Consider the following 25,109-nt stretch of genomic DNA (forward strand, 5'->3'; position numbering starts at 1 on the left):
GGTGGCCATGGCAGGGCAGGAACAGTGCCCTCCAGCCCAGCCCAGGGTCTGAGGCAGACGCTGTGGGCCGGGTTGGCGTGTCTTGGGGCAGTGCCTGGGCCGGAGTTGTGGCTCCGAGCACTGCGTGCTGAGCTGGGATTGGCTGGGAGCAGAGGGGTTAATGGCTGCTGACGGCAGGAACAGGGTGTTGGTACTGTAGCTCCGGATGACGCCTGCCCATCCGGCTGACAGATCACTGGCTCAGAGCGACTGAGAGTCATTCCAGGAAGTGCTGTGAGCTGCAGGTGTCCCACCCCGCCTGGCCTGGCGGAGCTACCTAGTGCGGGAGCCGAGGACAGGACAGGCCACAGGACAGGCCCTGCAGGAGCGCTGGCCAGGATGGTCCTCAGGACAGAGGAGGGGAGCGGTGAGTCGGCAGGGTGGGGGTAGCTTGCTCTACATTCTGGGGGGTGTCTCTGCAGCCCCCCATATGGCTTTGTGGCTAAGGTAGGAGTTTGGGGAACATCCAAGCCCCACTTCTCTGAGTGGTGTTAATGGGTGGGCTGTTGGGGAGGTGATGGGGGCACTCCTGGGTCCCTCCTCTCCAGGGATTTCTGCTCCTGCCCCCAAATGCACGCTGGGCCTGAGTCCAGCCCTCCCCGTAGGCCGTTGTCAGTGCTGTAGCGGTGCCTGGCTGGCACTGCCCAATGCACCCAGCTCCGCCCATGCCCCGGGTGCTAAGGAAGCAACGATCCCACCTCTCTCATATGCTGGAGAATGGGAGAGCACAGGGACCCTGACTAGGCCATCCGAGCCCTGCCCCAATCCCCTCACTGCATCAGCCCCTGTGGACTGTGCTCTCCCCTGCCCCAGAGGGTAGCTCCATGGGGCGCTGCCTGCCCCCATAGTAAACATGCTGACCCATGGGCTCACAGAGGCTCTGCATGGCTGTTCGTGGTTTGCTGGCCAAGGCAGCGCATGGGCAGCTTGTCGGGAGCTGGGTCTCTGCTCTCCCTCCCAGCAAAGGGTTAAGGGTGTTGCTCCCTGGGAGAAGGCGTCCCTGGGTCCCTCCCAGCTGCAGGCTCCAGTGCGTCTCCAGGTCATGCTGCTGCTTGCCCCGAAGCTTCCAGGCAGCTGGGAGGGTGCTGGGCAAACTGCAAGCGGAGTAAACAAGTCCCACAGGCCCTCCTTCCCAAGCTGTTGGGGATGGGGTGGGGCTTGGCCCCTGCTCTCTGCAAGTTCCCCTCCCAGGCCCCCTTCGCCTTGAATCTTGGGGGGATGGGTCCCTTTGAATGGGTGCCCATCAGAATCTGCCAGGGTGCAGAGCAGAGGGTGGGGTGGCAGCAATTCCCAGAGCTTCCAGCAGAGCTCTCGGCTGCCGATGGGCTTAGCTGCCCCCCCCCCCCCCCCCAACGCGTTATGCAGAGAGACTGGCAAACCCTGTTCAGTGACGGAGGGACCTTGTGCCTAACCAGCAATGCCTAGCTCTGCCCATGCCCCTTAACTCTGACCCCCAGCCCTGGCTATCCTGACCCTGAGCCTCTCAGCTCTGCCCATGCCCCTTAACTCTGACCCCAGCCCCTGGCTAACCTGACCCTGAGCCTCTCAGCTCTGCCCATGCCCCTTAACTCTGACCCCAGCCCCTGGCTAACCTGACCCTGAGCCTCTCAGCTCTGCCCCTTAACTCTGACCCCCAGCCCTGGCTATCCTGACCCTGAGCCTCTCAGCTCTGCCCATGCCCCTTAACTCTGACCCCAGCCCCTGGCTAACCTGACCCTGAGCCTCTCAGCTCTGCCCATGCCCCTTAACTCTGACCCCAGCCCCTGGCTATTCTAGTCTTGGACACTTGAACCCTGGTCTCCACAGGAATAAAGTGGGGATGGCACCTCTCTATAGGGTGGCACGTGAGCTGGGCAGTGAGATCTAGTGCATGTTTCTGGAGGCTGAATCCCATAGAATTGTGCCAGGACTGGGGCACTGTGGGCTCAGTCCCTCTGGGAGGGATTCTTACTGGCTGCTGCACTGCCCCTGTTCCTAACCCAGCTGCGCCCTGAGCCTGCAGGCTGGGGGCAGCGACACTGTCTGACACAGTGCTCTGGGGGAGAGGGGGTCTCCTTCAGCCTGGATGTGTCAGGAGGAAGGGGCGCTGCTCTGGCCTGGGGCCCGGCATGGGGAAATGCCCCCTTTAGCCCTGTGGGGCTGGTTCAGATGGGCACTGGTCCTAGCTGACTGGGCTCAGCTTTGTGCAGAATCGCTGCAGCGCCTGTCCATGTCTCGGCCAACGTCCAAGGGAAGAGCCAGTCCCTGGCTCCTCCCTGCAGGTCTCTGCTTACCCCCTTCCCAGCGGCGGCCTCGCTTGGCTCCTTGGGTGGGTGGCTTTAGTGGTGACCCCCTCCAGGAAGAAGGCCCACCCCCCACAGATTGGCCCACTCCTAAAGGTGGGAGGAGGACAGGGCTGTGCTGTTGGTGGAGGCAGCGGGATTACTCTAGGCCGGGGGGGGAGGGGGCTGACCCCGTCACTTCAGGAGTGTTCCCTTGCTCTTGGCATTGCAAGGGGAGGGGGCCAACCCCGAATACCCCCCCCCCCCGTGCCCCAGCTACTCTGCACTCATCCTGCTGCTGCCAGCCAAGTCCTGCTCCTGAGCCTAGCGCAGCCGCTGGGGTCTGTCCTGACCCGAGCCATGGCCTGGCGGGGAGCAGTGGCCATTGCTGCAGCAGGGCTGGCCTGACTCAGCGGCCTGTGGCTGGGTCCATTGGGAATGGCGCGCTGCTGCACTACCCTGAGACCCAGGGCCAGCTGCCCTTCCCTGGCATGGGGCCCTGGCCCAGGCCAAGCTGCCCCATTGGGCGGCACCTGGACTGAGTCACTGTCTCAGCTGAAATGTGGGCTCTGGCCCAGCCAAATGGCGGCCCCCGTGGGTGTCAGGGCAGTGAAGGCCCCCCCCGCCCCTCCTCCATCGTGGGGCTTCCCCACCTGTCCCCACAGGCTGCTGGGAGCTGGAGTTCTAGACCTGAGCTTCTCATTGTAGCTGGGAAAATGGGGGGGAGGCGTGCTGGGGGGACCCAGCTAGGACTCCTGAGTCCTTGTGCAGTCGATACTGTCCAAGTTGGGATAAGGTCCCACGCAGCCTCAGCAGTTTGATGTCCTGTCTGGTCTGCCCTGGGGAAGGGGGGAGAGTTTAGCTGGATGGTGGGAAATGGCCCCCTCCATCTCTCTGTGCCCAGGGCCTGGGAGGGCTGGTGTGGCTACGTCTCCCGCGGGCTTCCCTTCTCCTCTCTGCCTTTTGCCTCTGGACTCTCTGACGGGATGAGCCTGTAACTGACTCAGCTCCTGAGAGTCGCCTCCACTCAGGACAGAGGACGAGCGCTGATGGGCGCAGGCACCGTGGGGGACCTGACAGCCCTGTGTAAACAGGCTGCCCCGCTGCGCAGACACCTGGGGCTCCATGCCGGGGGAGGTCCCCTCTTCTCTATCCCCATGAGAAACAAACTGCGTCCCTGTTTCTCTTCACCTTTCCTGATGCTGACCCCAGCAGGTCTGTGTCACGAGCCCGTTTACCCTCCAGGCAGCAGCACTGCTATCTGCAGTCTCAGCTCTCACTGCCCAGCCTGACGGGGGCCCCAGAGCCCAGCCATTCTGGGCCTGCCCCAACCCTGTAGGCTGGGACGAGCTGGCAGCAGAGGTCTCGTTGTGCCCAGCACTCCTTCCCGTCTGTTGTACCTGGGCCCCTTTCGCCTGGCAGTGCCCCGTCGCCATCTCAGGGTGGCGGGGGATCTCTGGGCAGCTGGGCAGTGGAACGGAGATTCCTCGGGCCATGATGGCTGCCTGCCTGGGCCCTTCTCTCCCACAGTCCCCTGCCTGCCCATTTGTTACCTCGCCCGGGCGGTCTCCCTGGCAGTGCTTGGGGTGTGCCAGGGATTCCTCCGTGCCAGCTCTCCTAGCCCCCTTGTCCTCCAAGCGCCGGGTGTGTCAGTGGTGTGAATTTCCGTCCCTCTCCAAAGGCTCCGTGCTGCTGTCTGCGCCTGGCCGCTCGGTGGCCTAGCAGCGAGCTGGGCTCCGCACCCCACCTGTGCACGACTCCACGTGGGAGTGGAACCGCAAAGCGACACAAGGAGTCGTAAGCACTAGGAGACTGTCAGTGCTGGCTGGTGGCAGCCAAGGGGCGGGGGAGACCCGCTTTCCTATAATGTGCTAAGCCCTGGGCAGGGCGGCTTTGAGAATAGAGGTGAGGAAGGACGGTTGTGTGGCTACAGCCAAGCTAGTGTGCCTGGTCCTTGACATAACCGCAGTCCTGAGCCCTGGTGTGCTGTATTCTGGGGGTTTCTTTGCCACCCATCACCATGGTATCGGAGCACCTTGCATGTGAAGTGGGTAGCGCAGACAGCCGGGCTTTCTGCAGGTCCTGTCTCGTGTCTCTTTGGGGGAGGAGCTTTGGGTTCGAATGGTATTTCCTTTGTTTGGGGTGTGGGGTGTCACGGCAGTGCCAGTGTCCGTGTCATTGTTGTGTGGGAAGCTGTGGCTGTAACCTGCAGGAAGGGCCGATTGGGTCTGTAGCTGAGCTAAGAAGTCACTGTGACCACGTTCAGCATCCTTGGGGGCGGGGGGGGGTCTGGTGATGCCAACTCAGGTGACGTTATCGCAAGTCTCATGGTGTTTGGTGGTGGCCTTAAAGCTCCAGTTCCAGCTCTGTGATTAGGTGAGAGCCTCTGCTTTATTTTAGATCAGTGTTTCTAGCTGGTTGTGGAGAAGCTCGAAAGCATGACCTGAGTGCGCCCAGAAACCTCAGACCACGAGGCAGAGAACTGCCCCCCACTTTTTAAAAATGCCACATGCTTTTTAAGACAGTCTTCTAACTTTGAGGGCCTGCCTGGGGATTTTTACATCCATGGGGCTGGTAATGCTCGGAATCGATCCAGTCAAATCTGGAGGGATCAGACCAAAAGCTGGTGGCACTGACCTTTAGAAGGGGGAGTTCCAGGAAAGGGGAAGCTAGTCAAAAAGGCCCCATCATCAGAAGTGAGGAAATTTCCATGCTGAGTCTGGAGAGGTGAAGTGACTGGAGCTGCCTGAGTGGCGTGTCTGGCCCAATGGAAAGAGGAAGGAGTGCAGTCAAAGCACCAGGCTTAAAGGGCATGGGACAGGGGAGTCCTGCAGCCAAAGGGGGCTGGTCCTTCAGAAAGCAGAAGTCCAGTCTTAGGGACGGCACTAGAAAGCCCCAAGCCATGATGGAGAACATCCCATAGAAAGTAGGACAGCAAAGAAGGATTTGAGAGTAAACTGTAAAAGGCAGAAGAACAAATAATTCTTTAAATATGTCAGCAGCAGAAAGCCTGCAGAAAGCTTGATTGCCAGGGACTAAAGGGAGGAGGGTAAGGACATTGCAGAGACACTTAGGCCTGGTCTACACTAACCCCCAAATTCGAACTAAGGTACGCAACTTCAGCTACGTGAATAACGTAGCTGAAGTCGACATACCTTAGTTCGAACTTACCGCGGTTCAGACGCGGTCCACACGCGGCAGGCAGGCTCCCCGTCGACTCCGCGGTACTCCTCTCGCCGAGCTGGAGTACCGCAGTCGACGGCGAGCACTTCCGGGATCGATTTATCGCGTCCAGACCAGATGCGATAAATCGAACCCAGAACTTCGATTCCCAGCCGCCGAAGTAGCAGCTGGGTGTAGACCTGGCCTAAGTGATTTCTTTGTATTGGTCTTCATCATAGAGGATGCTGGGGAGAGAGAGACCTGCTCTTCTCTGGTGATCTGGGCAGGGCTGTTTTTGTGTTCTGTTTGTACTGTGCCTGGCACAACAGGTCCTGATCTGTGACTGGTGCCTCTAGGCATACCACAGTATAAATAATTATAATAATAAAGCCAGAGATGACAAAAGAGGAGGTGCTACTAACAGGTAGGTAATGTCATTAAAATTAGCAGCTAGTCTACAGAAAGAATTGGATGACTTCGAGGCCTGAAGTAATAGAAATGGGATGAAATTTAATAGTGCAAGGTCATGCACTTAGCAGAAGTTCTTATTAGTATCTCTGTGCCAGGGGCTCATTAGTTGGTAATGACAGGCGGCAAGACCTGGGTGTGCTGATCGATCACAGGGGGCCTATGAGCTGCCGATGTGTTGTGGCTGTGAGAAAGGTAAATGCGATCCTAGGATGTATGCGCTCAGTATTTCCAGTACAGATAGGGAAGGATTAATGCCATTGTACAAGGCACTGGCAAGATCTCACCTGCAATACCGTGTGCACTTCTGGTCCCCCCCACCTCCAGAAAGCTGAATTCAGACTGGAGCAGGTGCAGAGAAGGGCTGCTAGGATGAGCGGGGGAGTGGAGAGCCGAGCTGACCAGAGGAGACTAAAGGAGCTTGGCTTGTTCAGCCTAGCAAAGTGAAGGCTCAGAGGGGATCTGATTGCTCTCTCTAAACACGTTGAGGGTAAACCCCAGGGAGAGCGAGAAGCTATTGACACTAAAGGACAATGCTGGCACCAGAACAAATGGGGACAAACTGTCCACGAATACATTTAGGCTAGAAAGTAGAAGACGGTTTCTAGCCGATAGAGGAGGGAGGTTCTGGAACAGCCTCCTAATAGTAGTACTGGGGGCAAACAGCCTAAGTAGTGGGAATATGGCCTGGGTTACATTTAAGAACGATTAGCTGGCACACAGTAATTGGATTGAAAGATGGCTACAGGTCTCAAAATGGGGACTCTCCATTGAGCGGGCATGTTCCTAGTGAGGACCCACAGGGATCAGTACATGGTCGCATGTTGTTTAACGTTCGTATCACTGACCTGAAAGAGATCCCCAAATCCTCATGGATAGTTTACAGATGACATAAACCTTGGGGGAGTGGTAAATAACCAAGAAGACAGGTCTCTGATTCAGAGCGATCTGGATCACTTGGTAAGCTGGGTGCGAGTAAACAATATGCATTTCAATATGGCTAAATGTAAATGTGTGCATCTAGGAACAAAGGATGTAGGCCATGCTGACAGGGATGGGAAGCAGTGACTGAAAAAGACTAGGGGGTTGTGGTGGATAATCCACTGAACATGAGCTCCCAGTGTGACGCTGTAGCCAAAGGACTAATGCGATCCTGGGATGCATAAACGGGACTCTCGGGTAGGAGCCGAGAGGCGATTTTAGCTCTGTATTTGGCACTGGACTAAGGGGTACGTTTTTACTAGGGAGGGTAATTAACGATTGGAACAGTTTACAAGTGTTATGGAGGAGTCTCTCTCACTGGCAATTCTTTCCATCAGGATGGGATGTTTCTCTAACAGCTCTGCTCTAGGCATTGTTTGGGGCAGGTCTCTGGCCCGTGTTAGACAGGAGGTCAGACTAGATGGTCACAATGGTCCCACCGGCACTTGGAATCTATGGAGCTATGTGACAGCAGGGGCTGGACTTGACCCTACAGAATTGGAGAGTTGTAAATGTTTGGGGTATTTTCAAGCTGCTAGGGAACCGCAGGCCAGTAACCGAGAAACACGGTTGAAATGATGGCTACCAATAGAATGCCATGGGGAACATATGCAGCTGTTAAAGCAACATGGCAACTCTACAAGAAAACGGTGCCTCTGCACCCCTAGAATTGTAAAGAGACAATGTGGCCGGGAGAGAGGAATGGCCCAGAGGAGTTCAAGGTGGGTTTGCTGCTCACTCCTCGGTACAGGAACAGTCAGTCATTGGAGTAGGAAGGCAAGGAGCTGACGTCCGAGGAGTGCTGCCTGGGCAAGGTGTGAGCTGCCAGGGGAACTCAGGGCCACGAGATAATGTTTGCTGGTGCCGGTGCTGGGCGGTGCCCGCAGCGGGAGGCGGGTGGAGGGTTTGCCCTGTTCCGGGCATGTGCAATGGGGGTTGTGGCCGCCCCACTTCGGCCCCCGGGCTGGCTCCTGCGGGGGCCGCCCCTGCTCCGAGCGCACCCCGGAGGGCAGGTCCCAGGCCGGCTGGGGCGGCGGAGGGGAAGAGGGAGCCGGGCTCCGGCCCCGGCCAGCCGGGGGTTAACGCTGGGCCGGGCGGGGCTCGCACTGGTGGGGAGGGGCCGGAGAGGCCGCGCTGCTCGGGGGGGCGCCGGGCCGCTGCCGCCGCGGGAGCCCGGGGCCGATGGGATGGTGCGGGCCGGTGAGCGGAGCGGGGCGGGGCGGGGGCTGCGGGGCGGCCGGTATCGTGGGCGGCGGCCGGAGGGGGGGCACCGGGATCTCGGCGTGGCCGCTCCGCCCTTGGGGTCCCTGGCCGGGGACAGCCCGTCGCTGCGCGGGGGCGGGACGCGCTCTGATGGGGGCTGGGCTGGTGGCAGGGGCGTTTACACGGAGTTCGGGTCCTTGGGGGGGCTCCCCCTGTACCGCCCCCCTCCGATTCTCGGTCCTGGGCCCTGCCCCGGTGCGGCTGGACGGGGCTGAGCGGGTCCCCCTGGCCCTGGCTCGCTGCCTAGAGCCCGATCCCGGCGGGTTGGGGTACGGGGGGGCCCCAGGGTTGGCCTGGCACTTGCAATGGGGCAGGGGCGCTGTAGGCTATCCCCACCCAGCCCAGGCTGCGGGTGGGGGGTGCTCAAACAGCAGCACCTGTCAGCGGCGCCCCCGTAGCCTGCGAGGCGCTCCCCCAGCGCAGGCAGAGGGTGAGGGGCCATAGGAATGGGAGCGGGGCCCTTTGGGGCGGGGGGGCACATCGCCAGAGCCGGGCTGGCCATGACCCGCTGGGACGGCCGCTGGGCATGCAGCTCCTTGGATTCTGCAGGTGGTTTTCCCTGAGCTCTGGACAGGCTACCTGGCAAGGGGAAAGGAGCCGGGATGTGGGTGGGGGGCAGCTCCTGAGCCCAGCTGGTGGGTGCCTGGTGCAGAGATAGTGAGATACGAGCATCCCCTGGGGAGACTCCCTGGGCAGGAAGGACACATTGGGGGGGGGGGGTCTTCGCACAGCCCTCCCCTCTCTGTAGAGGGATCTGCTCTGAATGAGCTGGGCACTGGCACACTCATCCCACAAGTGGGGAGAGGCCCAGCCAGTTGTAATGCATGCGATTTGCTGGCTGAAATGGTAGCTGCCTGCAGGACTTGCCTGGTGCTCTGTGTTCGGGAGGGACAATGCTAGGGAACCTTATCTGCGGGCTAGGACAGGAATGGGAACCAGGACACCTGGGTTCTATTCTCAGCGCTGCTACTGACTTGTGAGGCCTTGGACAGGGTCACTTCCCTCTCTGTGACTCAGTTTCCCAGACTGTGTGAGGGGTAGTGGGGACTGGGATGGCACCGCCATGCTCCTTCTGCTCCACAAGTTGGTGGTGGGGGGGACTAAGTGCGGGGGAACTGAAACGCAGCCAGCTCTGGAGCCGAGGGCAGGGGGGAGATGGAGCAGGCAGCACCCAGGTGAGCCCCCTGCTCTTCAGGCAAGTTGTGCTGGATCTGTGCCGTGGGTGGTGGTGCTCTCCCTGGGCTGTGCTGCTGCTGGGAGCCTGATGGCTGGTGCGCTGAGCTGCCCTCGGGGGTTATTCCAGGTGTGAGAAATCCCTCCCCCACTCTGCTGCTGGGGGGCACAAGCGCCTGGGTCCCATGTCCCTGCGGCAGGAGGGCTGCACAAGGGAAGTCACTTGACTTCATGGCATTCGTTGCTCTGCCCGTCCTCCCTGGGATAGTGGTGGGCTGCCGCGTGACCCCGGCCGCCAGGACAGGGCACTGTCTCTCCCTTGAAGAGTTGTCGCCTTTGTATGCAGCAGATGCAGCATGTTCAGCTTTGAGCTCCTGCCCGCATGTTAAAAACTGCAAAGCAACAAAAAGCAGCTTCCCTTGTTGTTTGGTTTGTCTCTTCAGGCGGCACAATGGGCCCTTGTTGTGTCAGGAGCTCTCTGCCCTCTGAGACAGACCCTGGGCTGGACTCCCAGTTAATCTCTGCCAAGGGCAGGATCCCTGGCCCCCCTTGGAGTGTGTGTGGAGGGGGAGGGACCTTCTGCAGTGGCTGCTTTCTGTCTAAAAAGGTTTGAGCCAGTTCCCTGGTCTTGGCCTCACGTGGCCCTGTTGATTGGGGGGGTGGGTTGGCCAGCTGGCCCTTTGCAGCCACTCTCCCTGCATTTACTTGGCTGGTGGCAGGCCCTGGGCAGAGCTCACTGCTCCGTCCCAGGCTGCTGAATCAGCAGGAATCTGGCAGTGTCAAGCCAGGAGGGAGCCCCCCTCCGCCAGCGCTGGCTTGGTGGGAAGGAGTGTGGAATGTGAAGGACACTCGCGCTCTTCGGGTGGAGCTCCCAGCGTGCCCCGCCACCCTGCTGTCTGGGGCCTGGAAAGGGCAGGGATCCCAGGGGAAGGGGCCGTGGCCCATGTACGCAGATAGGTGGGCCCTGCAGCCAGGAATAAGGGCCTGGATGAGCTGACATCCAGAGGATCCCTGCTCCTGCAGGCCCCTGTGAAAGGGGTGCTGTATTCCTTTTGCTGGCTTGCCCGGGAACTGCCTTCTGGGTGCAGGGGGCTGTGGCTGGGAGGAGGAGGTTGAGTTTCTGGGTGGGTTGTGGGAGGCTCCTGAGGTGGGAGTAGCCCCCAGACGTGCCCTTTGGCTGAAGGCAGGTTTGAGGCCAGACCTGGCGTGCGGTGCTCACTCAGCTCTCCCCGTGGTCCAGCACGGCTGTTCTCTGCCTGCAGGTGCCCGAGCAGGGCCCTGGGAAGGCCAGCAGCAAAGCCAGGTTCAGCCCCGGAAAAGGGGGGCAGGCAGTGCAGACCCCAAGCTGTAGTCAGGAGTCAGGCTGCTGGGGGCAGAGTGGGTGGTGGTAGCCCCTGGGGAGCGCTGCTTGCTAGGCAGGACTGGGGAGCTCCCCGCTTGGGCAGCGCAGGGCTCAGGAGGGTGCATGTGCCAGGCCTAACCCTCTCTCCTCTCCCCTCGCAGTCCCCAGCGACCTGACCCCAGAGGAGTGCCAGGAGCTGGAGAACATCCGTCGCCGCAAGCAGGAGCTGCTGGCCGACATACAGGTGAGGGGGCGGGAGGCCAAGGGGTGGAAGGTGCTGGAGAGGAGCCCAGCTCCGCTCAGACCTGGAGTTATCCGCCGGTGCCCTTCGTTCTGAGACGCGACGTGGGCCTGGCCAGGCCTGGCCAGAGCCTGGAACGCTTTCCCCATCGGCATGTCGAGCTCTGCGGCTGGCCTGCTAGTCCTCTCCCCTTCCCGCCCCAGATGCTCTGCTCTCGGCAGCCCGTCTGTCTCAGCGCCGTCGCCGTGGGAGAGGGACAGTGTCACGGCACATCAGTGTGCAGGGCGTTCCTCTGCACTGCTGCTGCCGGGGGGCGGGAGAGAAGGTGCTGAAGGGCCCAATTAGCCGTTGTAGCTCCCTGTGCGAGCATCACCTCGCTGTGGCCTTCCCCTGTTCTTGCCCAGGCTTGTCAGGTCGTTGTGGCTTGTGGCAGTGATGGGGAGCGCCCCCCCCCCCCCGCCCCGAGACAGGGGAGGACGCGGGACTTGCGGCACTTGTCTCCTGGCTTCATTTCTCTCTCTCTCCCCCCCCCCCCCCCCAATGCCCTCTGCTCCATGGACGCTATCCCATGCCCAGCTCTCACGCTGTGTGCTCAACGGGGCAGGGCTCTGTTAGCTCATTGGCACCGGCCTCCCGTTGCCCAGCGCAAACCGGTGAGGGCCATGAGCGGAAGAAGTGAGGAGTCAGTGTCCCCTCCACCCCGTCTCCAGAACAGCACCCTTGCTCTGGGGGTGTTCTCCCCGGGCACTGCAGCACGGTCACTGGCGCTCTCCTCCCAACCTGGGAGAAGGGCCCTGTCATCTGCCCCTCCAGCCTCAGCCCAGGGGCCCCTAGCCAGTGCTGTCAGGGAACGGATCGCTCTCAAAGCCGGGCTGGCCAGCTGGAAGCAGCTCCCAGCTCGCGTACCATCCCCCTCCCCTCCCCACACCTCAGCTCCCCAGAGCAGCTCTTCCCCTGACGTTTCTGGGACAGAGCACTGGAGCCAAAGGGAAGTAAGTCGAGGAGGCTGAAGCCGGGTGCTGGGGGCAGAGTGGAGCAGGCCAGGAGCCTGCCCTGGCTCTGCCCCCCATTGGCAGTGCACGGCGCTGTCTCTCCCAGAGATGTCCCCTTCTCCCTACAGCTGCCTGCTGGGGGCTGGGTGGGGGCCAGTCCTTGGGTTGGTTGCACTGATCTCATGGGGTGCCCTGGCACTGGGGGCTGCTGCTGCCCCCTCCCTGGCAGGGCCCCTCTCCCAGTCTGTTCTCCTCTCTTAAGGGATGCTGGGCTTTCGGGTTTCTTGCTTTTTCCGTATTTCACCGTGGTGCCTTTTCTGATGACCTATGACCCCTCCCGAGGGCCTGGGTGCTGGCTGCGTCCTGTGGTGCAGGCAGGGGGCGATTGGGGCTGCTGGGCCAGGCCAGGCCCTTGCCCCATGGAGTTCTGGTTGCTGGGTGGGGTGCTGGGGCCCATCTCGTCAATCATGTCAGTGATTAAGGCAGCGGAGTCTAATTACCGCCATATGCTGGGCATGAACTAAAAGGATTAGAGCGTAATTACGTTAACCTCTGGGCCTCTTCCTTCCTGTGGGAGCAGAGCGCCTTGGTGCTGCTTGGAGATTAGCGCCCGCAGCGCTGCCGGCTCCCCGTTCGCTAGCTGAGCGCTGCCACGGGCTTGCGGGGTTGCAGCACTGCACCTCAGGGAGGGGGAGTTAGACGAGGGGCTCGCTGGGGTCTCCGGGCTGCTCTGGCCTTGGCACTCACCTCAGTTGGCCCTCTTTGGGGAGGGTCAAGGCTGCCCTTCTGTCTGGGCGGGTGGAGGGAGGTTCCTGACTTGGCTGGCACAGTTAACCTTGGGCTGTATCTGACACGGCCTGTGTCCCTTGCCTGTCTGTCTGGGCTTGTCCTGGCAGAACAACGCAGAGCCTGGTTCCGGGTGCACCGCCCCAGGGAGTGCTGGCCTTAGGCTCGGAGCAGGGACCCAGGCTTCAGGGCTCCTGGGTCCTATTGCTGGCTGTGTGACCCTGGACAGGTCATTCCCCTCTCGAATTGGGCAATATCCCCACCCTGGGGCTTGGGAGGGTGAGTGAGTTATGGGGTGAGAGCTCCTGGATTGAGGGGGCTGGAGGGGCGCTGGGGGAGGTGGTGAGAGAGGTCCCTGCTCCCCCCTCACCACGTGTGTCTCTGTCTCTCTTAGCGGCTGAGAGATGAGATAGCAGAAGTGACCAATGAGATTGAGAACCTGGGCTCCACGGAAGAGAGGTGAGTCCTGCCCGTGACCCGGCTGGCAGAGCGAGAGGGGGAGCGGCCTCCAGCTGCCTGGCGCCGTGCAGCCTGGGCCCAGTCCCTGCGGGGGGAAGCAAGGCCCCAGAGGAGCCTGAGCGCCGGCAGCCTTAGCTGCGCCCGGTGGGTGCAGGGATGAGCCGGGAGTTTCTCGGGCTCTCGGCCCAGCGTAACCCCAGCCTGGCTGCCGGCTGAGGGAGGGGTGTTGGCTAAGGAGGCCAAAGTCCCATGAGCGCCGGCGCGGGCTGGAATTCCCAGGCCACATCTTATTCCTTAATACGGTAACGGGATCTCCGGTCTGATCCGCTGCTCCAAATGGCCCTGTTTTTCCCCACAGCCCAGCCCCTCCGTCTGGCCTTGGAGACTGTCTGCCTTTGTTATTCTGAGCTGGTGCAGACGGTGCCAGCGCGGGATTAGGGAGCCCTGATGGCCAATGGAAACTGACTTGCAGCGTCACTTCCAATCACCCTCACGTCAGGGTTCCCCTCCCCCTGGAGTCACCCTGCGAAGCTGCAGCCTGCTGGGCCAGAGCTCCCAGGCCCCCAAGTCCCCATCCATCCCCAAGAGCAGAGTGCGGGGCCAGACGGGAGCAGCCCCCCTGGGCACTTTGTCTGCACAAAGCCCCTTCTGGTCCCCGGGCTGTGTCTGCACTGGGCCCTCTGCCCCTCCATGCACCAGGCCCGGGGCAGGCCTGCCAGCTCTTCGGGGCAGGGCCTGCCTCCTGGTTTTCCTGGCATGCCGTGGGATCCTTTAACAATGAGGGGCTGAGGGCTCTGAGAACCTCCCCCCAAAACAGCTCTTTAAAATGGCCTGGTGCCCTGGGCTCTGGCTCGTGCCGCGTTCAGGGGCTGCAGCCTCCAGACCCAGGCGCAGAGAGCAGGGGGTTCCTACTCCGCCCTGGTGGGGCTCACATGGGTCTCTCTGGGCTTGAGAAGAGGCCGCAGGCTGGCACAGGGAGTCTGCTCTGGCTGCCGAACGCCTGCCTCTCCAAGGTGGGGAGCCCCAGGCCGGAAGCCTGGCCACTCCCGGAGTTCAGAGCTGGCCTTTGTGCGTTATAGGAAAACCATGCAGAGGAACAAGCAGGTGGCAATGGGCAGGAAGAAGTTCAACATGGACCCCAAAAAGGTAAGGGCAATGCCCCGGGGGCTGGGCTGCAGGCAGAGCTGCAATCACAGCACCAGGGGAGGGTGGTGGTTCCTGCCCTGTTCAGCTTGGGGTCCAGGCACTGCAAACGCAGCCTCCCCAGGTCGCTGGGACACGTTCCAGGCCATGCTCCACGTTGGGATTTGGGGGCACCACGTACTGGACAGAATGGATGGGGGACTCCATCCACAGAGGGGGGTTTTCACTGTTGCACTCCTTCTGTCTCCGGGGTCCCCTTCCCATCGCTCTTACCTAGGGCCCCAATCCCATGGGGGCTGGAGCACTGCTGGATTCCTGGGCTCCCTTGGCAGGGGGCAGCCTCCTGCGCCCAGAGGGCTCCTGCCGGTTGCTCGCAAGGGCTCCCTGTGCTGGGCTGGTGATGGGGATGCTGAGGAGCCTCCTGGCATGGGCTCGGCTGTGCCCCTCGAGGCAGTGCCCAGCAGTGCTGACCTGGAGTCACAGGCCTTGTTCTCCCGCCTTCCCAGGGGATCCAGTTCCTGATTGAGAACGACCTGCTGAAGAACACCTGCGAGGACATCGCCCAGTTCCTCTACAAGGGGGAGGGGCTCAACAAGACGGCCATTGGCGACTACCTGGGCGAGAGGTACCAGCTTCTGGCCAGGGTGGTGGCATCTATGGCCAGGGCACCAGCTGATCACTGCAGGGGGCAGGGAGGAATCTCCCCTCAGTGTCTTATGGGATGGGGCGACTAGGCTGGGCTAAGGCGCCAGGGATTGGCTGCTGCCAGAGCAAGGACATGGGGCTGGCAGTTCCCGTCTGCCCGCAGGTCCTGTGGCCATGGCAGCAGTGGGAGGGGCGTGTGGTGGTTGCTGGAGCGGAGGGCATGCAGCGTGCAGGGGTGACGGCAAAGGAGCCGCTAGCTACTGGCAGCGCAGGCATCCTGCTGGCATCCCCTAGTGCTGCACAGAGGTGGCAGGGCCCCGCTCCAGACCCAGCCTGCACCATGCATGGTCGGGGGGCGGAGGAGACAGTGCAGCTACCAGGCCCCTGAAATGAGCAGCTGGTGCCAGTGCCCATAACCTGCCCCCTGGCTTGGGGCTGGGCTCCAGGCCCGGCAGGCATGGGCAGCCCTCAAGACTTATGGGAGACCCAAATGTGTAAAATAGGCCTGGGGATGGGGCTGTACCTGTTCCCCTCCTTGCTCACTCTATGTGTAGGGCTGGGCCAGGCATGGGGCAGGGCTGCCCCTGAGGGGTGAGGGTGCTACTGCAGCCCACGACCCTGGGGAGGGCTGAGAGGCTGGGGCAGGGTGGGGCAGAGTGCGACCTGGGGGTGGGGTGCAGCCATGACTCAGGCCCCTGGGCTCTGCCTTTGTCCCGGCAGAGACGAGTTTAACATCCAGGTCCTGCACGCCTTCGTGGAGCTGCACGAATTCACTGACCTCAACCTGGTGCAAGCGCTGCGGTGAGTGTGTGTGCGGGGGACTGAGCCATCACCTCGGGCACCTGACTCCCCATCCCCGTGCACATGGGTGAGCCCTGGCTGGGTTCCCCGGGCTGGTCTGGTGGGGATTGTCCCCTGCCCTTGTGGGGTGTCGGCCCGAGATGGGGGAGGAAGGACTCCGAGGCCATGCGCCCCATCCCTGGGGAGACCGCCCCCTGCGCAGCTGATACCCACCCCTGTCCCGCAGGCAGTTCCTGTGGAGTTTCCGCCTGCCGGGCGAGGCGCAGAAGATCGATCGGATGATGGAGGCGTTTGCCCAGCGGTACTGTCAATGCAATCCCGGCGTCTTTCAGTCCACAGGTAACAGCACTCCCCACGGGGCAGGGCACTCTGACGGACGGGCCTCAGGCCGCCCCAGAGTCCCTCGTTGCCAGGCCAACTCCAGACCCAGAGGTCCCCGGAGAGAGCAGGAGAGGTCTGCCTGATCCCTGGCTCTGACCCCCGCCCCCCCTGCTGCTGGGGATGGGGTCTGCGCTGCCCTGGGGGCCCGGGGAGGGAGTGGAGGCTGGGTTTGGGCTGCAGGCCCGGTGTGGCCGCGTCTGCCAGGAATGAGCCTGGGGACTGCTCCCAGCCTGGCCTCTCTGCCCTTCACCGTGTGCCTGGCCTGCCCGGGGCCCAGCTGACCCACCTCTCTGTGCCCTGCAGACACCTGCTACGTCCTCTCCTTCGCCATCATCATGCTGAACACCAGCCTGCACAACCCCAACGTCAAGGACAAGCCCACGGTGGAGCGCTTCATCGCCATGAACCGCGGCATCAACGACGGGGGCGACCTGCCGGAGGAGCTGCTCAGGGTGAGGCAGGCGGGTGGTACTGCCTTGGCTGGCACCTGGGGCTGGGGCTCACTGGCCCCGGGGAGCTGCGCCCTGGATTTGACCCTCGTGTGCTTCTCTCTGTGCCAGAATCTCTACGAGAGCATAAAGAACGAGCCCTTCAAAATCCCCGAGGACGACGGCAACGACCTCACCCACACCTTCTTCAACCCCGACCGCGAGGGCTGGCTGCTGAAACTCGGTGAGTGCTTCGCCCCCGGGAGCCGAGCGTGGCCACAGGAATGTGCCTGCAGCCTCTCGAGCCCCTGCTCAGGGGCGCTAGCGACGGGCAGCGAGCTCTGGGGCTCAGCCTGCCGGGAAAGCTGCATGTCCTGGCCCCAGCTCTGCAACCCCCCAAGGCACTTTCCCCGGTAATGGAGCCCCAGTCGGCCCCACCTTGCCCTCGGTGGCACTGTGCAGCCCTGCTGGCCTTCAGCAAGGCTGGCCGGGTCTCCCTGGGAATCCAGCCTCACTTTCTGGTGACAGTGTGGAAAGGGACGGGGCGGTCCTGGGGGATGCGGCGCTGGCAGGCAGGGGAGGTCCCATGGTCGGTAGTGCTGGGAGGAAGGGGAAGGGAAAGTCCTGGGGGCTGCAGTGCTGGGGGGGAGTGTCCCATGGTGCCGGCAGTGTGGCAGGGATGGGGGACGGTCCCGGGGGCTGTGGTGCTCGGGGAGGGCTGGGAGGTCCCGGGGGCTGCGGTGCTGGGAGGGATGGGGGACGGTCCCGGGGGCTGTGGTGCTGGGAGGGATGGGGGACGGTCCCGGGGGCTGTGGTGCTCGGGGAGGGCTGGGAGGTCCCGGGGGCTGTGGTGCTGGGAGGGATGGGGGACGGTCCCAGGGGCTGTGGTGCTCGGGGAGGGCTGGGAGGTCCCGGGGGCTGCGGTGCTGGGAGGGAGGGGAAGTCCTGGGGACTGCAGTGCTGCGGGGAAGGGATGGGGAGGTTCCTGGGGGCTGCGGTCCTGAGAGGGAGGGCTGCGGAGGTCCGGGGGGCTGCAGTACTGGCAGGGAGGGGCTGGTTGGGGGCTGGTGACGGCACCCAGCATCTTGGCTACATCCTGCTGGAGTGCCTCCCGCCACACTCACTCAGAAGGCGAACTGCGAGCTGCCCCAGGCTGTATGCATCTCCTCCATGCCACAGCCTGGTTCCTGGCACACCCTCCCCAGAGCATCATCACCTTGCACATCCTGGCTCCACATGCAGGCAACATGCATGGCATCCCCGCGCCCCGGCTGTAGCTCCCCACGGCACCAACAGCCCCTCCCCAGCTGCGTGGCTGCCCCGGCTCATGGGTTTCTTCGTTTCAGTAGCTATGTTGGGGTTTTCTTGTCTGTGCCCCGATCAAGAGCTGGGGCTGCAGAGACCCGACAGGCCCTGGCAGGAGCTGACTCCATCTGGAGGCTTTTCCCTGGGGCTCTTGCTGTGGTTTGGACTCTACCCTCTAACATCTCTCTGCCTTGTTGCCAGCCCCGTCGGTAGCAGGAGAGGGCCTGCCACTCACACAGACGTGCCTAGAGCAGGGGTGCCCAACCTGCCCTTGGGCCCGCACAAGCCTGGGCTGGGGCGTTGACAGGGATCCCCTCCCACTCTCCAGGGTTCAGGGGATCCTTCGTTCCCCAGCCTGTCGCGATGGGATGGGGGAAGGGCCACGTCCTCACATGGGCTCTCCATAGAAGCAGCAGAGTAGCTCGGCCACAAGCACTGGCGTTGGGATCGTGTCCCTGACACTGATCTCAGGCCATCTACCCCCGTCTGTCTGAGCTCTAAACCCACTGGCCTCCAGCCGCTGGGTGGCTCTGCAGCAAACCAGCTGCAGGACAGGTAAAGGGCCCTGCCTGCCGAGCGACTCATTGGGTGAATGGGCCCCAAACAAGCCCCTGTCTAGGCCCAGCAGTCCCAAGCGCCGGCTGTTTGCAGCTGGGATGCTGCCTGCAGCTCTGCCCACGCAGAGCTCCCTGGCTCTGTATGCCAGGGAGCGAGTCAGGCGCCTGCTGGCCCTGCTGGGCGTGGGCCTGGCTGCAGGTAGCATTCCTATTTGCCAGGCCAGCGCCCAGCAGCCCTGTCCCCTGTGGCCGGCGCCATGGCACCTGTCCCCACTGCTCTAGCAGCTGATGGCCGCGGCAGTGCCCCCTCCTGGCCAACACGACGTGCAGCGCTGGCTGCACCAGGGCGAGGGAGGGGTTAATTTCTTTGTTTTAATTTTCTTTTCTCCCTCATTTGTATGTTTCCATGATTTTGGCTCTTCCTTTCCTTGCCCCAAACTCCAGGAGGTACGTACCCCCACTCCCTCCCGCAACCCCCTCCCTCGCTCTGCTCTGGCTGCTGGGGCTTCCTCCATTGCTTTTCTTTTGGGGTTGAATTGCTGGTGATCGTCTCATTGCTGCCGCCGCTGCTGCTGCTAACTGACCGCAGTCCCTGGGGAACTCGCCCCCACGCTCTGCATCCTGGGCTGAGGGCAGGGAGTCGTCCGCTTCGGGCCCTGCGTGACCTCTGGGAGCCCCTCTCCCCGCTTGGCTGGGCAGTGGCAGTGGCCCTCCATAACTCAAACCCAGTCAGCCCCTCCCGAGTCTGCAGGTCTGAGCCCAGCCCCAGCTCTGGGCCATGGCCCTGGGGGCATGGCAACACCTTACTCCACAGCACCCTGGTGGAGCCCAGCCTCTCTGCGCTCACATGCCAGCTCCCATTTGAGTGACGTGTCGGGAGATGTTCGGGGTGGCTCAGCGCATCCGGCAGCGTGTGAGGGGGCAGCTGCTGCAGCCCTGTGTCCACACCTCTTGCACTGGCGGTCGCGAGGCCTCAAGGGCCAGGTGGCCTGGCTTTGGGGTGCTCTTGTCCTCCGAGCCAGTGCAGTGCCCCCCGCTGCGAGTGGCAAAGGGAGGTCGTTTCCAGGGCTCTAGTTGCAGCTGGGAAATTGAATCCTCCTTTTCCTGGACCAGCCGTGCGGATTGCGGGGAGCCAGGGGAGCAGCCCTCAGCCTGCTGCCAGCAGGGCTCAGGACCCCTGGTGCGTGTGGGGGGGAGCCCATGAGTTCCCTGGGGACTGTCCCACGTGCTGACTGGAACTGTCTGCTTGTGTTGTTTCTGCTGAGAGTCCAGGTCTCTGTGCAGGGCTGGGCAGCGTCTGCTCCTGGGGGTGGCTGGAAGGGTCACCCGCTGTCTGTGAGCAGAGCTTCCTCCTCCACTCCTCCCAGAATCAGCACCTGCTTCCCCGGGCTGGTGGAGAGCCGGGTAGCTTTGCTATTGCTGCCCAGTGCTGACCAAGGGGGACCCAACACCCACGATCAGCCCAGGAGTCCTCGCCACGCAGGCTGCCCTGGCACGGGGATCCCCACGTGAGAGGCTGGGCCAGGCCTCCATCCCCAGGAGCCCCAGCAGTTTCAGTTGAAGGGCACCCAAGGGCTCGCACGGGTGTTTGGGGCCCCGGGTGCTCTGCGTCTCTGTGCAGACATGGCAGTTGTGGACCCGTTCCTCACCCACTGGCTCCTAGGCAGAGGCAGCCGCCCTACTCCTTGCCTCTAGCCTCATCTCCTCACCAAGCCAGTGACGTCCGAGGCCCTGGCTCGACCCTGGCAGGTGAAGTCTTCTCAGCTCCCCTTAAAGCCCCGGATTTCCCGGACCAGAAGCCCAGGCTGGCCGTGCCCAGGGTCGCTGGGCTGGGCCCAGCAGTGACTTTGCTCTCCTTTTTTTTTTTTTATATCTAAGCAGCCCTCGGCAGCAGCGTCGAGCCTCTCCAAAAGACTGGCTGGCTTGGGGTGGGATGTGATCCAGGGCCTTTCCCCCTGGGGTGCTGGGTCCAATCCAGCCCCCGTCAGCAGGGAGCACCAGCTCTTGGTGGGCAGAGGGGAGTGGTGTGCAGTTCCTAGCAGGGCACCTGTCTGTCACAAAGCACCCCAGGCTGGCCCCGCTGGCCCCCTCGCCTTGGGGGCTGAGCTCCATCTCACCCCACTCCAGGGCACCTTGGCAGGGGCAGCTCGCCCTGTTGCTGCCAGGGCGTTTGCTCTCCAGGCTGTCGGCACCTTCCCCCTGGCCCACAATGGGTCATTCCTGCCCTGACTAAAGGGGGCTGGGTCCCTGGGGAGATGAGGTTGGGGTGGGCAGCCTGACTCAGGAGTGGGGGTTTCCCTGGGCCTGGCTCTCCTGGCATGTCATCTGAGCCCGGGTTCGGGGATGGAGCTGTGCGGAGCCGCACATTTCGTTTCAGGGCGAGTTTCCTATTTCGAAACTTCTGGAGTGAAACAGCCACAAACCCAAATTCCAGAAACCCTGGGCTGCCACATTGCGACGGGCCTGAAAACCCCAGAAACGGGGCCAGTGTGGGCCGCTCTGTGTCCGCGCCGTACAGAAACAAGTTCCCAGTGCGGCGCGCCTCCGAACCGTCTGGCTGTCGGATCAGCCCTTGCCCCCAGCTCCAGCTCCTCGATCCGCTTCTCACTGCCGCTCACGTCCGGCCACCATGGCTTTGTGCTGCCTGTTCTGCTGCGCTGGCCCCATGCAGTCACCGAGCGGGGCTGGCTCGCGCTGCTTGTGCTGTGGCTCCGCGCTCTGCGAGACGCTTGTTTGTTCTGTCTGTTCTCGTCCGTGGGCTCTAGCTCTGCCATAGCCTAGACATGCCCGTGAGCCGGCCCCCCACCCCGGGGGCTTGGGGGTGGGTGTTGTGTCAACCGCGCCTCTCTGTACTTGGCAGGGGGCAGGGTGAAGACGTGGAAGAGACGCTGGTTCATTCTGACCGACAACTGCCTTTACTACTTCGAGTACACGACGGTGAGTGCCCCCCTCCCCCCCACCTGCGCAGGGTCATGGAGCTCAGCTGATGCTGGGAGAGGCTGCGAGTGCCAGGCCCGAGCTGGGTGTGGTTAGCAGGAATGTTCCTAGCCCTGGGGCCATGGGAGACAATGGGGCTCCACTTAGCTGCCCTGGGGTGCTCCACTCTAGCAGTAGGTGGCTGCACCCCCAGAATTGAGGGGCTCCCTTGTAGTGGCACAGGGCGGGGGAATTTTTATATGGCTGGCTAAGGCTGTGGGGCAACCAACTTCCTCCCCTCACAGCCCTGCTCCTGGGGGGCAGCCAGTGGCTGGCCAGGGCTGGAGCCGCGCCCTTGGAACAGATCTGGATGTCAGTGGGCCCCCGCAGCTCTGTGGCTAACGTCTTCCCTCTCTGCTTGGCCTCCTGCAGGATAAGGAGCCACGTGGCATCATCCCCTTGGAGAACCTGAGCATCCGCGAGGTGGAGGACTCCAAAAAGCCCGTGAGTCTCTGCACGGCCCCTGCCCGTGGTGGGTGGGGGAATCTCCAGCTGGGAAGTTTCTCCTTACTTGGCTGTGTGCATTTCTCCAGCAGAAGCCCTTGGGGTCTTTGTGTTTGGGGGATGTAGTGTGAATGTCGGCCTGGGCCCAGCCGGGCAAGGAGAGAGCCTGGGGCTGCAGCATTCTCCCCTCATGACCAGGCACACGGGGCGGGGGCTGTTAGTGGGGGCAGCTGGCTTCAGGGTAGCATTGGTGTCGCTCATTCAGACCTGCTCGTTGCTTTGGCCCCAGATGCCCAATCCTTCCCCGGCAGAGGATGGGCCGCCCCCCCGTCTCCAGCACTCAGCTCTGGGGCAGGCTGCTGGACCGGGCAGCTGCAATATAGTAATTGCAGTAGAAGCATTTCTTGTTGCACACTTAGTAGTTCACCCAAGGGGGTGACGTTCCCAGGCTGTAACTGGACAGGAGGGCGTGTGACGCCCAGGGCCTGCCCCTCCCCAGGCATGGCCCCAGGACCCCTAATCGGCAGGGGCAGGTCCCATGTGCCTGACTGGAGGCCGCTGCTAAAGGGTCTCCTTCCTTCTCAGAACTGCTTTGAGCTTTACATCCCGGACAACAAAGACCAAGTGATCAAGGCCTGTAAGACGGAGGCAGACGGGCGGGTGGTGGAGGGGAACCACACGGTGTATCGCATCTCGGCCCCCACCCCCGAGGAGAAGGAAGAGTGGATGAAGTGCATCAAGTGAGTGTTGCTGCCTCCCCCCCGTGGCGGGGGGGTACCGCCTGGGCACTGGGCCAGGTTCTCTGGGCTGCCCCTGCAGAGGGAGGGTGCTGCACTGGCCGGGCCGTGGTACCCGTGTGACCTGCATACGTTCTCCCAAGACCTGCCCAAGGTTACCCAGAGTCTGGGGCAGAGCCTAGATCTCCTGGATCCTGGTCAGTTCCTTTGCTGCCAGAGCACACTTCCCCGCTGGGGACAGGAATGACCTGGGATTTCCCTGGTCTCTTGGGTCTCCCATTTACACGTCCTTTCTCCCTGCCCAGGGCAGCGATCAGCAGGGACCCCTTCTATGAGATGCTGGCGGCGAGGAAGAAGAAAGTGTCCTCCATGAAGAGACATTAGCGGCCTGGGCCAGCCGAGCGAGGTCAGCGTTCCCAGGCAGCGAGAGGCTCCCCACCCCTGGAGATGGAGAGAGCAGGTTGCCAGGCAAGGGCCTCTCCTGCAGCCCAGCCCAGCCTGAATTCCCAGGGACTAGCTTCAGCTTTTGCAATTTCTTTACCATTGGGGGGTGGGCAGGAGTTTGGGGGGGGCTGGGAGGGTCCTAGGGCCACAGCGATGAGCCTGCAGCTACGGTCGTCGTCGGCAAAGCAGCCTCCTTGTGAGATGAGCAGGAGTTTGGGGCTGGCAGCTCCCTTCTGGGCTCCCTTCCCAGGGAGCCGTCTTCAGGCCCTAGCTGATGTCCGGATGGCCTGGGGGAGAGGGCCAGAGCCGCCTGCGAGCGAGACACTTCACCTGCAAGGAGCTCAAGGAGGATTTGTCAGCGATGCCATCTCTGCCCCAGCTGGAGCCCCTGAGGCCGGCAGCGCGTGATCTCTGGGGGGGGTCGATGTATATGGGGGCAAAGGCACCTGTACACACCTGTCAGCCTTGGGCAGCCTGCGTGTGGAGGGGCAGGGCAGATGTGATGGGAGCTCTGGGAGCCCTGCCCAAGCCTGGGGCCACCTCCTGCTCGACTGCTGTCTGCCCATGTGTACTATACCCCTGCCTCTGCTGTTCCCCTGGGGGGGGCGCTGCGGGGGCCATGGGCTGAGCTGGGCACTTGTTTGGAAGCACTTCGGGCGTGTTCCGTCTGTCACTGCTCAGTTGGTGCTGGGCCGTTTCGCTTGGGAGGGGGGTGGAATCGCTGAGTGGGGAGGGAGGAGGCACTTGGGTGTGAGCACGACGGGAGCCAAGGGGAGCCCATGTGCCTTGCCCACCCACCTACCCTCGTTCTAGAGGGCACCGGTCTGTCCTGGGCTCCTTGGAGAGTCCAATGAGTTCTGGGACGCACGGGGCAGCTGGGCTCGTTAGAGATGGGAGCAGACGGGCACGGAGGTTCTGGGAAGGGGAGGCCAAGGGTCCGAAAACCATCATGGCGCCCTTATGTAGCCATAGCTTCCACAGGTGCCCAGTGCCACGCAGCAGTGCCGAGCTGTCAGCGGGCAGCCTCCTGCTCCGGCCTATTCCTGGAGCTGGCACCACTGGGCCTCGTGGGCTGCGAGCAGAGCTCAGGGAGCAGCCGAAGGGCTCAGCGACATCCCAGGCACACTGGAGCAGCAGGGCTGGGTTTGCCCAGGTGTCATGAGAGGGGATGCACAGCTTCCTGCAGAGGGAACTCCCCAGCCTCCAGGCAGGGAGGGGTCGGGCTGGTGAGGGTGTCTCAGGTCCTGCTGCTAGCGCAACCTGGGGTTCGGGAATGAGGGGGCTGTGAAACCCATGGGAAGGGAGATGAGTGGCCTGGAACCGGCCTGGAAGACAGCTGCCCCCAGGGGCTGAAGGAGAGGTCAGTCTGGGGCACAGGGTTCCTCTGGAAGCTGCCCAAGCTCCAGCAGCCTGGCCCCCCAGCCTGCGCGGCCCCCTGGCCCTGATGCACTGGGTCTGGAGAGAGGCACCCACAGCAGTATTAGTCTATTTATCAGAGGTGTAAATATTCTGTATAGTTTTCTCCTTTCAGGTTATTTTGTATTTGTTGAAGTTCTGTGCAGAGGCCTCTCTGGCAGGGCGGGCAGCGTTTCAGGGTTTTTTAGTCTGATTCTAACTCTTTGGTTTTTTGCCACGGCCTTGTAAACTAGCGCTGAGGATCTGCAGCAAATAAACGTCAAACCTCCGCTCAGCCTCCTGCTCGTGTCTCGCCTGTTCTCTCTGTTCTCAGCTGCGTGGGGGGGCTCATCTCCTTGCCCCCAGTGCTCAGGTCAGGGGCCCATCTGCCGCCGTGTTGGGGGATCTCTGGCCCCACAGGGCCCCGTGGGAGCTCTCGGCACTCTGTCATGAGCCGCGCACCCCTCCATTCTGGCCTAGGGAATAAGTTGGAGCCAAATCAGTCGGTCTTGCCTGGCACTGCAGAGCGCTGGCTAGGCAGAGGCCCTGCCCAGTGTGCTGTGGGTGTCCCTGTGCAATGGGGTGGCCCTGGAGCTTCAAATCTTTCACCTGCAGCCTGCTCCTCCCAGACCTGGAGGACTGGTCCCGGCACTGCCGGCCTAGCTGGGTCCATCCCTCTCTTGCCC

The 25,109-nt window shown here is 62.4% G+C and overlaps 1 protein-coding gene across 2 annotated transcripts; it reads left to right on the forward strand.

The window, feature by feature from the left end:
* Positions 1 to 352: 352 nt before the first annotated feature.
* Positions 353 to 22,968, forward strand: CYTH1 (cytohesin 1). Of its 2 annotated transcripts, XM_065415566.1 has the most exons (14): positions 353 to 406; positions 10,851 to 10,933; positions 13,103 to 13,167; positions 14,247 to 14,313; positions 14,817 to 14,935; positions 15,676 to 15,756; positions 15,983 to 16,095; positions 16,441 to 16,589; positions 16,698 to 16,809; positions 18,872 to 18,874; positions 21,288 to 21,364; positions 21,776 to 21,847; positions 22,433 to 22,587; positions 22,890 to 22,968. In XM_065415566.1, the coding sequence occupies exons 1-14, from the start codon at positions 379 to 381 to the stop codon at positions 22,966 to 22,968; spliced, it is 1,203 nt and encodes a 400-aa protein (XP_065271638.1). In that variant the 5' UTR covers positions 353 to 378. The 2 variants fall into 2 exon arrangements, with proteins under 2 accessions (XP_065271638.1, XP_065271637.1); XM_065415565.1 differs by lacking the exons at positions 353 to 406; positions 18,872 to 18,874.
* Positions 22,969 to 25,109: the final 2,141 nt, after the last annotated feature.

Source organism: Emys orbicularis, chromosome 13 (assembly GCF_028017835.1).
Source record: "Emys orbicularis isolate rEmyOrb1 chromosome 13, rEmyOrb1.hap1, whole genome shotgun sequence".
In the NCBI taxonomy this organism is placed as follows: Eukaryota; Metazoa; Chordata; order Testudines; family Emydidae; genus Emys; species Emys orbicularis.